This window comes from Zophobas morio, unplaced genomic scaffold, assembly GCF_036711695.1.
Source record: "Zophobas morio isolate AGI-343-1 ecotype UQ-CSIRO unplaced genomic scaffold, CSIRO_AGI_Zmor_V1 ptg000004l, whole genome shotgun sequence".
Lineage (NCBI taxonomy): Eukaryota > Metazoa > Arthropoda > Insecta > Coleoptera > Tenebrionidae > Zophobas > Zophobas morio.
In genome coordinates this window covers 7,923,969-7,937,327 of record NW_026972109.1, presented here as the reverse complement: position 1 = coordinate 7,937,327, position 13,359 = coordinate 7,923,969, and the positions used below count along the sequence as shown (strand labels likewise).

The window sequence follows — 13,359 nt, the reverse complement described above, 5'->3', positions numbered from 1 at the left end:
CTTAGTACCAACTCCCCAAAACTAAGTAGTGTTTCTTATGGCAAAACTTGCACTTGTGTCCTGAAAAACACTATATACAACAATCAATAACCCTGTTTCCATGGAAATTTCTAAACATCACGTCTGACGGAACTTATCCAGAAATTCGAACTCCAAAAGAATTTTCTAGTAATCTAAAATGGAAGAGAGCGACTTTAGCGATGGAAACGAGGAAGAAGCCGAACAAGAAGAAGCGCTAGATCCAGATAACCCAGAACATGCGTTTGCCATTTTAGAACGGGGCTTCAACAAGGTAGCCACTCTTCTCCCCTCCATTACCCTAAACCCGATTCTTGCAGACCGTCGCCGAAATCGAGCAAAACCCTGAAGCGGCCCACTTCTCCGAAGACTTCCAGAAACTCTTCGAGAATTTCTACCAAACCTACCAGAAAAGCAAAAATCTCGAAGAGACCCAAGCCACCCTGAATAAAGAACTCGAAGACAAGAATGGGGTCATTCAGGTGGCGAATGAGCTGGCCGAACACGATAAAACCACGATTCAGGAGCTCAAATCCCAAATTAACCACGCGTGGAAGCTGGCGGATGCTGCTCATGCTCGCGAGCAAGCGGCTCAAGAAGCTATTGACAATCTTCGCAAGCAGATTGATAGCTTGAATGCCGAGATTGAGTTTAGGAATAAGATGGGGGAGGATACGTCGGAAGAGTAAGAGAGAGGAAATGAAAAAGTAAGTTTGTAAGTTTGTTCATAGGATGGGGCAATTGAGTAAGCACAAAGAGGGACTGGAAAGAGAAAACGAGAAGCTATTGGGGGAAGTGACGCATTTGTCCCAGAAGTTGAACAACGCATTGGAGTATCAAAATGAACTAGAAAGGAAGACGTCGATGGGGGATTTAAAGATTAATGAACTCGCGGGGCAATTAGAGGTAGATTTGCACTTTGTTGACTATCACGCCATTCTTTATTTTAGGACCAAGTCAACGAAACCGACAAGTACAAACGAATCAGAGATAAATTAGAAAGCGACATCACCGAGTTGAACTACAAGATAGAAGACCGAGATGCACACGTGAATAATTTGAACACGGTGATCAGTTCTCACTTGAAGAGTATCACGAAGCTGGAAGAGAGAATTAAAGATGAGAAAGTGGCAAGGGAAAAAGTTAACAAAGAATATGAAACGATCCAACTGAAATATACTAAGCTTCAGGATGAATTTAATGGCAAACAAAACAGTTTGGACTTGCTACAAAAGAACTACAACAAGAAATTGACCGACTTAAAAGTATGACACATCTAGAGTTACACAGATGAGTTTAGTTTGTTTTTAGATGTATGAAGAAGATTCGGCTCACTTGAAAGCCGACTTAGCCAAAGTGAGTAAGCAGAAAGACATTTTTGAAAAACGATTCTATGCAATGGAAACGGAAAAATCCGACATTATTGGTGACCGAAATCAGTTGAGACAAAGACTTGCAATTTTTGAGAAAGAAATTGACGATTTAAAGAAGCAAGTAGAGATAGGAAAAAGGACACTCGAAGGAGTGACTCGCGAGAAAGATATAATCGTCAAAACGATAGCAAAATATGAAGGTAGAATCAGTAAACAACTACGTTGTTAGTACTATGGTTTTTTCCAGCCGTCAACAAAGACCAGTCGAAGTTGATCAAAATCCAAGAGCAAGGCAAGAAGAAGCTTGAATCAGAACTCGACAACTTCATCATCGACACTAACAAGCAAACAAAACAAATTTTGACTCTGGAAAGACAGAAGAACTCTCTAGCTGAAGAACAACTCAATTTGACCAAGAAAATTGAAGACAGTATGGACGATATTAAGCTAAAAAAGGTGACCATCAACTCGTGTTCTTCCATTTTAGTAGTTAAATCTTGTAGGCCGAAATCTACGACTTGAAAAAAAATATAAGTGAGGCGGAAAACCGGTTGAGAATGCAGCAAAATTTGTACGATCAAGTAAGATCAGAAAGAAACGCGTTAGAAAAATCGTTACAAGAAGCAAATGCCGAAAGCGGCGAGCTGAAGAAAAAACTGAAGATTACCAACCACCAGATCGAGCAACTAAAGGAAGACGTGTCGTGTAAGGAGCAACTGTTGATTAAAGAAGAAAATATCATGAGAAAAGTGCAAAAGGAGAAGGAAAATTTAAAGTGAGTATCGTTTGACCGTGTTCTTCAAACAGTAACAATTTTAGGGTCGAGCTCAATCTAGCCCACGACCAAATCAAGAGTTTGAAAGACACAATCTCCGAAAAAGACGCAGAAGAAAAACGTCTCCATCGAGAGATTCTCGACAACGAGAAACTAATAAGAGAACAAGCAAAAGATTTGGAGCAGTTGATGAACGAAAGAGACATTTTGGGATCGCAACTGGTGCGCAGGAACGACGAAATAGCTCTCTTACACGAGAAGATCCTAATTTTACAAACCACGCTTCAAAGGGGTCGCTTTTCTTAATCTCTCCAAATAGATGTATCAATCCCTCAATGTTGCAGGTGAATCTCAATACGCTCAAAGACTCGAAGACATACGACTGCTAAAAATCGAGATCAAAAGACTGCGACAGGAGAAGCTCCTCATGTCCAAATCCATCCACAATTCCATCGATATGAAACTCGAAGTCTTCCACTTAGAGAGGGACTTGATGAAGTGGCGCTTGAAATGTCGGGCTCTTGAAGAGGAGCTACAGAATCCGATGAACATCCACAGGTGGAGGAAACTCGAAGGGTCTGATCCGGAATTACTTGATGTGTTACAAAAAGTTCAGATATTGCAAAAGTAAGCTTACACACGTAACGTTAAGGCGAACAACTTTCAAAGAGGATTATATAACTTTCGTAATTGTATTTAATATTTGCCAGGCGTTTAATAAAGCAATCTTCCGAAGCGGTCGAAAGAGAACGGCAGTTAAAAGAGGCCGAGCAGTTGTACGTGAACTTGAAGAATGTTTTGGCGAAGCAGCCCGGTCCTGGACTAAGAGACGAGCTGACGAAGACACAGAAGGCGCTGAAGGATAGGGGCGACCAGCTCAAGGTACCATTTTTTTACTAATTTTGGAAATCTTAATTAGCTTGAGTGTTTATAGCAGTTTAATTAATCACCGGGTATATAGTAAATTTGGTTGTATGTATTTATTTACTGACATACCTTTATTTTACAACCGGGAATTTGCACTTACCCGACCTTACCTTACATAAACAAAGTTGCATAACGCAGATATGCGGAACATGACATTATGTACATTTGAACTTGCACAAACGCAAACTTTGCGTAACATGCACTTCTATATATAGAAAATGTGCTAAATGCATGAATTCTTGCAAAACCTAATTGAACATTGTTATTTAACAATTAATGAAGTCGGAATTATTAAATTGTTTCATGTACATATTTCAAAAATTAGTGCCTCTTTATTGTTAATAATTCTTTACGATGTGTCTACTTTCGTTTTTGTACCAGGGATTCCCTAACACTAAATTTTTTAAGAGTCATCGCAGTGGAAATTCATTTTTGCCGCCTTGTCTAAACATGGACTGTAAAAGCGGCAAATCCATAGACCTAAATTTTTTTAAGCCCCGATTTATAATAATCCTGTGTATAATAATAATATAATATTATTTCCTTATGGTTTATGGGTGATTTATGACAGGTAGTAGAGGTTCCTGAATCAGAGTGAGCGGTAAATTTGAATAAATCTAAATTTCCAGTGATAGTTTGATGCGACAAACATTAAGGACACTCTGTATCAATAAAAATTGTTATGTTGATATGATGACAGTTGCAGGATAGGATCTATTAAGGTCAATTTACAAACTTGTCGCTGACGTTGCTGTTCGCCGTTGACGTTGCCGTTGTAAGATAAAAGTGTAGCCCCGCCCACCCACCCTATCTGAATTGTGATGATTTTTTTTATTCATCGTAAGCCAAGAGGGCGAGAAATTAAAAACATGTTTTTGTTTTTGTTCAAAAAATACAACGTATATTTTTATTTCATATATTGTAGCTTTTTTCTTAATATACGTAGTATTCTTTGTACAACACTACTCAAAAACATATTTTAAATTTCTTGTGAAGAAATCAGTATTTTGCAGTTAAGCTCCGCCCTCTTGGTTCACGGCGAATAAAACAAATCATCGGAATTGAGATAGGGTGGGTGGGCGGGGCTTACATTTTTCCTTTTTTTCCTTAATATACATAGTCATCTTTTCACAACAAGAAACTTCAAACATGGCTAAAATGGTACATTTTTGGAACAAAATATGGATTTTGCAGTTATGGGGCGGAGCAAAATTGATATTTCCTTATACAATTTTTCCATTTTAAACACGTTTTAAGACCCATGTTGTGAAAAAAGTTTACACGACATGTTAAAACAAAAAGACAAAATGTAAGCCCGCCGATCCACCTAATCTCAATTGTGATGATTTTTTTTGTTCGTTGTTAACCAAGGGGGCGGGGCTTAACTGCAAAAAACTTATGTCTGTCTAGGTTATGTTGTAAATAGATCCCTAGAATTATTATTTAAAAAAAAACTATTACACTTTCTAGATTCATTTTTATAGACACTAAAAAATTCTCTCATTAATAAAAATTCAGACTGTTCTTTTTTGAAGTATTTTAGTGTCATGAAAACATTTAGGAATGAACTGCTTAGTTATTCATCTTTAAATTCGCATTTTTAAATAATAATTGTTCTTAATAATTTAGCTTCTCGGTGACACCAATAAATCATTTTTTTAAATTATACCTGAACGTGCTCGCTGCGCTCGCATTCTAACCGTTGTTCGTGCAGTTTAGTCTCATAGAACTTCCTTAGAATTTGTCATTCACACCACTGGTTTTTACTATATAAAGGTTATCAGAAAACAATTTTTTTATATAATTTTTCAGAGAAGCGGATTTTTTTGGACTGTATTTCAAGGGCCAGGGAAGTTCTGTTAAAGTAATGTTGGACCAATTTATTTTTTTCTTAATATACATCGCCATCTTTTCGCAACGAGAAACTTAAAACATGGTTAAAATGGCATATTTTCTTATACAAATTTTCCATTTTAAACATATTTTAAGTTTCATGTTGTGAGAAGAAGTCTACACATATTAAAAAAAAAAGGCAAAATGTAAGCCCGCCCACCCGCCCTATCTCAATTGTGATGAATTTTTCATTCGCCGTAAACCAAGGGGGCGGAGCTTAACTGCAAAATACTTATTTCTTTACAAGAAATTAAGAACATGGTTTTGAGTATCGTGTTGTTCAAAAAATACAATGTATATTGTTATTATTATATATTTTGGCTTTTTTTCTTAATATGCGTAGTATTCTTTGTACAATACGATATTCAAAAACATGTTTTTAATTTCTTGTGAAGAAATAAGTATTTTGCAGTTAAGCTCCGCCCTCTTGCTTCACGGCGAATAAAACAAATCATCAGAATTGACATAGGGTGGGTGGGCGGGGCTTATATTTTCCCTTTTTTTTCCTTAATATACATAGTCATCTTTTCACAACAAGAAACTTAAAACATGGTTAAAACATGGTACATTTTTGGAAGGTAATATGGATTTTGCAGTTATGGGGCGGAGCAAAAAAGTTTACACGACATGTTAAAACAAAAAGACAAAATGTAAGCCCGCCCACCCGCCCTATCTCAATTGTGATGATTTTTTTGTTCGCTGTTAACCAAGGGGACGGAGCTTAACTGCAAAAAACTTATGTCTGTCTGGGTTTTGTTGTAATAATAGATCCCTAGAATTATTATTAAAAAAAAAACGATTATAATGCAAGCGCAGCGAGCACGTAACGTTACTGGTGCCTCTCCGACTTTAGTATTCACAAACACTTTCTAGATTCATTTTTATAGACACTAAAAAATTCTCTCATTAATGAAAAATTCTGAATGTTCTTTTTTGAATTATTTTAGTGTCATAAAAACATTTAGGAATAAACTGCTTAGTTATTCATCTCTAAATTCGCATTTTTAAATAATAACAAAATTGTTCTTAATAATTTAGCTTCTCGGGGACACCAATAAATAATTTTTTTTAAATTATACCTGAACGTGCTCGCTGCGCTCGCATTCTAACCGTTGTTTGTGCAGTTTAGTCTCATGGAACTTCCTTAGAATTTGTCATTCACACCACTGGTCTTTACTATATAAAGGTTATCAGAAAACTTTTTTTTATATAATTTTTCAGAGAAGCGGAATTTTTTGGACTGTATTTCAAGGGCCAGGGAAGTTCTGTTGAACTAATGTTTGACCAATTTATTTTTTTCTTAATATACATTGCCATCTTTTCACAACAAGAAACTTAAAACATGGTTAAAATGGTATATTTTCTTATACAAATTTTCCATTTAAGTTTCATGTTGTGAGAAGAAGTCTACACATATTAAAACAAAAAGGCAAAATGTAAGCCCGCCCACCCGCCCTATCTCAGTTGTGATGATTTTTTCATTCGCCGTAAACCAAGGGGGCGGAGCTTAACTGCAAAATACTTATTTCTTTACAAGAAATTAAAAACATGGTTTTGAATATCGTGTTCTTCAAAAAATACTATGCATATTAAAAAAAGACAAAATATAAACCCCGCCCACCCACCCCATCTCAATTGTGATGATTTTTTTATTCTTTACAAACTTAAAACACGTTTAAAGGGGTAAATTTTTGTAAAGAAAAATGGATTTTGCTATTAGGCTCCGCCCCTAGGTCCGCCAACTAATGAAAACTTCGTTACTATTTAGATCAGGGCAGATATGGCTGGGGCTTAATCTTTGGCTTTATTTTTTTCTTAATATACATAGCATTCTTTGAACAACAGGAAGGAATTGTTTTTAATTTCTCCTAGAGAAATAAAGATTTTGCAGTTAAGCTCCGCCTTCTTGGCTCACGACGAATAAAAAAAATCATCACAATTAAGATAGGGCGGGTGGGCGGGGCTACATTTTGCCTTTTTTTCTTAATATGTGTAGACTTATTGCGACAACAAGAAACTTAAAACACGTCTTAAATGATAAATTTTTGTAATAATCAACTTAAATCCTCCACTTTTTTTCTAAAACCCCTTTAAATACGGCAAAAGTTGAACATCAAAGTTACATACCAACCTTTTAACCAATCAAGAGTACCAACACGAATTTATCTCGACCATCCTAAAGGTCAAACACTGATTTCCTATTTGATTTGAATGCAATTTATGCTCAATGTGCTCTCTGATAAGGTTCATAATCGCTTAAAACGGATGTTATTATTATCGACGGGAATTCTTTGGATATTTTAGGAATGAGAAGTTCGTTGACTAATGCTGAATATCTGGCAGCTTTTGCAAAATTAATAAATAAATTTCCAATTTCAACTACATTAAATTAAAAAAATTCTCATTTTAAAGCTGTAATTTTAATTATCTTTTTTAAAGAATCGATTTCTGTTTTAATTAGCTAATTAATATTATTTTTAGTCCAGAACCTTGATATTTGGTTTTGCGTGTCTATTATGCTATAAAATTCGAACTAACAGTGAATATACTTTTTGTGAATATTTTAAAAGTCAAGTGTTTAATAGAGTTATAATTTAATAAAATAATGTAGACGACAAATAATTAAATCCACAGATAGAGGTGGTCCAAATTGAGCGAAATCGTTGACCTTTTGATAACCTGCGCGGACTTTACTGCTCATATCGATTTGAGTAATCCACTTCAACAACGTTGCCAAATTAGCTTAACTAAAAACCAAATTATTGTTATTTTGAATAGAGAGTAGAGACAAATAAAATGAGCTAAAAAATTGCTACAGTATAAAGATATAACGAACAGAGCGAAAAACTTTAACGAATATATAAAAATTATTGTAACAACAATAATTACACAGGCCTGCGAAATATAACTTTTAAATTCCCTTTTAAGTAATATTGTTTCTTTTTAGGTATTTATGTATGCTGAATTAAAATATAACTCTAGTTTTTTTGTAACACATCGAGATTTATTTTTATGTAGGCCTAAATATTCATAGGTTTTCAAACAATTTTTATGAAAAAATAAAATATAAAGAATATAAAATTGAATGTTTATTTATTAAATGAACTAAATTAGTTATAAACAAGACTTAAAAAAACAAATAAATCAAGAAGCTTCTTTTTTTCTTTCTTCAAAGCTCTGATTTAAGCGTTTTCTCTTGTATTCACGATAGGATATGTTATTGCTGTTACATTTTTCGCATTATATCATTTTATATTTGAACAGCAAAAGTAACAATCGTCTGTATGATTTTGTGGCTCCATCCAAATCATTGGTGTCAGCAAACTTATCTGAAGAATTAACCCATTTCCGAGAAGACATTAGTAATTTTTGTTTAAATTCAGGGTAATAAGCGCATAGTCGACACAAATAACTCTTACTAAGCTGAACACGAAATGAAATATCAACACCATTATCCATATATATTATTACCACAAAATCTAGAAGTTAATTTTTATAGTACTAAGAACAAAACTGAAAAAAATATTTTTTGCAGGAACTGTACGTGATAGAAATTTTTGCAATTTTTTTTTATACATGAGTGTCTAAGACCTACCAAAATTACTACTTGATTTTGTTGGAGGAAAACCATCGCAGGCCTGTGTTATTAATTTCTTTATTAGTTCCGCGTTTTTGGATATTATCTAATGTTAGTTACGACCACAAAATTAACCTCAATCTTAACCACCGTAACTACGGTGATGACGCAGACGTATGTAATGTCCGTTATATTATTTTGTTTTAAAATGGTCGATAGATAAGTTGCAAAATAATAATTGTGTTATACGTTTGTGTAGAGTCATTGTAACTAATAAAATGTACATAGGAAATATGCGTGCCGTTCTAAAGATCAGAACTAAAACCTCGGGGTTATTACGTAAACGTAATTTTTTAGGTTTGCGTGCATGTAAAGTAGCCATTACCGGTGACCTTGACATGCTTGTAGCCCAATCAATTTATTATATGATCACTATGCGGTAATAATTTATAGTAGTAACAATAATTAAAATAGCGATATTTTGATCTCTGTTATTGACTTTGTTCTTTTTTTGTTGCGTCTTTACAAAATATTCGGTTTTAATAAATCCCCGATTTTTCTAGTGTTTGGTCTCCGAATTGAATATGGCCGAATTACAAGCCAAAGAATACAAGTCTGATCTCCAACGAGTTACCGACGAGCTAAACGACCTGAAGAAGAAGTACATCGCCGAGAAAAAGGCGCAAAAATTTCAAAAACTGGCGTACGAATCTAGCCGAGAAGTGAACCAATACAACAACAAACAAAACGGCGCTCAAGTGAAATACACTGGTGGCGGTTTTCGGATGTCAGTGCAAAGTATAACATCTTTCAATTGAGTGTACCGTAGTTGAACTAATAAATCAAATTCCTCTCGATCTCCCGGTGTATGCTTTAAGTAAGTACAACCCCTTACCGCCCGACGCGAATCAATATTTGTTGTTTTAGGTTAGGTTAGAATGCCAAGGTCTTTGGAAGTGTGTGTTGACAGCTACGAGTCGGCAGTGGCCGCCATTAACGGCGGCGCCACCCGACTCGAGTTGTGCTCGTCGCTGACAGAGGGCGGGCTGACTCCTTCTCCCGGTTTGCTCCTCCAGATCCTCGAGTACACCAAGAAGGTCCCTGTTTTCTGCATGCTGCGATGCCGACCCGGGAACTTCGTCTACACGACCGAAGAGATCGAAATCATGAAGAAAGACGCGATGATCCTGCAAAAGTACGGCGCTCACGGGTTTGTCTTCGGGGCGCTGAACACCAACGACGAGGTGGACATGAAGCAGTGCAGGGAGATTATAATGGCTTGTTTCCCGCACCCGGTCACGTTCCATAGGGCGTTCGATGTCTGCAGAAGGCCGACGATCGAGATCGAGGTTATTATAGATTTGGGGTTCACGAGGGTGCTGACGAGCGGCCAGCAGAGTAACGCCCAGTTGGGGGTTAAGATGATCAAGAATCTGATGGAGCAGGTGGGGGATAGGATCTGTATTATGCCAGGGGGAGGGATAAATAAGCAGAATTTGGCGTTCATTATTGAGCATGTTGAGGCTAAAGAGTATCATGGGTCTTTTAAGAAGGCAAAGGAGGTGGCTGAGGGGGAGAAAAAGAAGAAGAGTGAGGCGGATGTGGGGGACGATAAGCCCATTTTTGTGACTGACCAGGAGTATGTTGCTGAAATTGTGCATATCTTGAAGACTGCTTAAGTTAATTATTAATGTTTTGATGTTTTTTCTTCTAAATGTCAATGTTCAGGAGTATTGTCCTGATATATATTGTCTTAATGTTTTACCAACTACGTAAATAAAGAATCCTATTAATGTGATGAGCATTTAACGAGTTATTCTTGGGCTTGGAGGGTAATGACAGGTTTTCAGCTTATGATTTAAATAATTTATGTTGGCGTCGGGTCAGACGGGTACACAGAGCTGATGGCAAAATTTTGAATTTTCCGTTTCCATTGAAAAATTCAGTGTCTATTTTGTCTTTTCATAAAAAAAAATCATATTGTATGCGATTTTTCAACAATTTAGCAGATAATAATATATTTTTTAAAACTGCACCTCTTGTAACCTTAGAAAAGTAAAATCCATACGTAGTCGTAAAACCAAATTAATTGACTTCACTAATTTTAACAGTTTTAAATTTAAATAACTGACATAACTTAGTTGCCATTTTCCAATCTCGAATATTGTTCGTCTAATACAGTTACCGACAGACAGACATACGGAAACGGAAGACCAACACTTCGTGCTGTATTAACTCTATTTGAATTAAAATACTTGGATTCGCTATGTCTATAGTTAGTTCATGATTCATATCGGGTGATATTTTTAATTTCTGACCTAGTTATTCAACCATTTGTTAAATTTAGCCGAAAACTACGTCGTAACTAAACACAGAAAATGGAAATAAAGTAGAATGTTACAATATAGGTTAGGAAGCGTAAAACCTATTTTTTTTTATAGATAGTTATTAATTATTATAATAATGAAAATTAAAAATTCTTCAAATGAAAGTTTTCTATAAACAGTTATTAATATTAAACTACCGCGAATTAAATCACTACAAAAAATGGGTTCAATGTTATTTCGACAAAACTTCTCTCACCCCTAAAGTACAATAAAACATTCAGCCATAGACAAGGGAGTTGTTGGTTGCGCTGATATATTATGCATTCAGCTTTTTCGAGAAATTATAAAATTTGATTTTGTGAAGCCGATCCTGATTTAATCAATAAAATAAATTGAGTCATTAATTAATTTTTTTGAGACATCCTGTATAAGCAATTCTAAAAAATACGAATCCAATGATAAATCGCAAGCATCGATTCATCCTATTTTGCCAGTGTCGGATTGAGGACATAGCGGTCCACCGGGAAATTTACAAAGTGGGACCCTGTGGTATTGTACACAGATGTTGTTTGAGTATTATTAAATTACTATTATCATTTTCAGTTTTGCCGGCGTTTTGAAAAAAATATGTTGTTTTTGGAATTTTGATGACTATATCAAGAAAAACAAAACTAACGGGAAAAAATATAGACTTTCTCAGTATACGCTTAACTTCGACTGTTTATGTTTATACTTCCCCCGAATTCGACTTTTAGCACGTTCAGATTACAAGCGATAATCTGCGGTTAAAAGACAATGAAATTTGGTTGATTTTGTGTCCTCAACGCAGAGGAATATCTTCATGATTTTACAGGATTCGTTTTTTTCAATTCCAAAGTTAAATTGTAAAATATTGTTATACAATGCTGATTTTTTTTCCCAAAAATCTGGATGCTAAGGGTAAAAAGTTAACACGGATTCATAAATCACACATAAAGGACTATATTATTTTATAAAATTCAAAGGATATTTGTTCGGTAGAATTTTAAGATGACGTCATAATTTTTTGTCGAAAAAAAAGTTAACACGGATTCATAAATCAGACATAAAGGACTATATTATTTTATAAAATTCAAAGGATATTTGTTCGGTAGAATTTTAAGATGACGTCATAATTTTTTGTCGAACAAATTTTGATTAGCGATTTATCATCTTTCCTATAACTTTCAAACGTTTAGAATATTTCAGTACATTCGCTTTTGCCACTTTAAAGTTAAATTGTAAAATACAATTTTGATTTTTTTCCCAAAAAGTTCGATATCTAGGGGAAAAACTCAACACGAATTCTAAATTACACATACAGGGAGTATGTAATTCTATAAAATTTAAGGGACATTGGTTCTGCAAAATTATAAAATAACGTCATCAATGTCATCCTTTTTTAGAGCGTATAAAATTTTTATTTACTATGCTTACGATAATTTTAAAAAGCCTACAAGTTTTCAAAGCATTCAGTTTTACAATTTCAAAGTTAAATTGTAAAATGTTATTATACAATTTTGATTTGTTTCTCAAAAATCTGGATGGCTTGGGCGAAAACTCGACACGGATTCATGAATCACACATGCAAGAGTATGCAATCCTATAAAATTAAATATATGTATATAATACCAAAAAAGGGGCAAATTAGTAGTAGGTAAAATGGTACGCTTCACCCCACATTTTATTTTTAATTTAATATAAGGTGCTTTATAATTTTTTTTTAAGACAACAGGCTAATTTTGACGTTGATGATTTTTGTTATTTTTCTGTACAAATCTCATCAGCGGTTTCTATATGGATCCGCTGGAATCGTGGTCAAAATCTTTAGAAATCCACAACTTTTTCAAAAATAACCTTAAAAATGGAGTGAAATGTTAAAAAATGCATTGACTTTTATTTTATAAAAAAGTAATAAAAATCTTAAATAGGATAAAAACTCAGGGGTTCATCAACCATATTTTATAAAATTTAAATAATATTTACTATTATAAATTTTGGAGATGACGTCATCAGATTGTTGGTAGGGACAATTACCCAAATTTTGATTAGCGTTTTACCATCTACACGATATTCGTATTGCACATACTTGAACTTAAAAAAATCTTTTGAGCTTCTAGTATTTTATTTTTTATGGATTTAAAAAAGTCTTGAGTGCAGCAGTTTTTTTTTTAATTCGGGAAACTCTTGGGTACCCTTGGTGTATTATTTTGGGAGCCCATGGAAATTTTTTTTGCAAATTATTTAAAATAATTTTGGGGGACTTTGGGGTTCCATTTTTGGAAAATTCTGAACTGACCTGTTTTTGAGTTAATTTTGGGACCCCGTCTTTTTTTGAGAAATTTAAAACAATCTTGAAGTTCTAGGTATTTCCGTTTGGAAAGAATTTGAAAGTGCTTTAGAGCCTCTAGTGTCTTTTCCTATAAGAAATCAGTCTTATCTTAGCAGGTA

At 34.6% G+C, this 13,359-nt stretch overlaps 2 protein-coding genes across 2 annotated transcripts; both read left to right on the top strand.

Annotated features, from left to right (window-relative positions):
- Window positions 1-24: 24 nt before the first annotated feature.
- LOC135140325 (cilia- and flagella-associated protein 58-like) lies at window positions 25-9,581 on the top strand. Its single transcript, XM_064070820.1, has 12 exons — window positions 25-292; window positions 339-703; window positions 750-924; window positions 969-1,283; window positions 1,330-1,591; window positions 1,639-1,847; window positions 1,895-2,166; window positions 2,211-2,458; window positions 2,511-2,793; window positions 2,877-3,048; window positions 9,127-9,440; window positions 9,491-9,581. The coding sequence occupies exons 1-11, from the start codon at window positions 179-181 to the stop codon at window positions 9,379-9,381; spliced, it is 2,670 nt and encodes an 889-aa protein (XP_063926890.1). The 5' UTR covers window positions 25-178; the 3' UTR covers window positions 9,382-9,440; window positions 9,491-9,581.
- On the top strand, window positions 9,502-10,242 carry LOC135135740 (copper homeostasis protein cutC homolog). The gene has a single exon (XM_064064865.1). It carries the CDS (start codon window positions 9,502-9,504, stop codon window positions 10,240-10,242), a length of 741 nt encoding a protein of 246 aa, XP_063920935.1.
- The last annotated feature ends 3,117 nt before the right edge of the window (window positions 10,243-13,359 follow it).

Bases quoted from the DNA above. Each gene is read 5' to 3' on its own strand.
- LOC135135740 (XM_064064865.1), top strand. From the start codon at position 9,502: ATGCCAAGGTCTTTGGAAGTGTGTGTTGACAGCTACGAGTCGGCAGTG.
- LOC135140325 (XM_064070820.1), top strand. From the start codon at position 179: ATGGAAGAGAGCGACTTTAGCGATGGAAACGAGGAAGAAGCCGAACAA. The intron at 704-749 runs GTAAGAGAGAGG...GTTTGTTCATAG, and splicing joins GGGGAGGATACGTCGGAAGA to GATGGGGCAATTGAGTAAGC. The intron at 1,284-1,329 runs GTATGACACATC...GTTTGTTTTTAG, and splicing joins AGAAATTGACCGACTTAAAA to ATGTATGAAGAAGATTCGGC.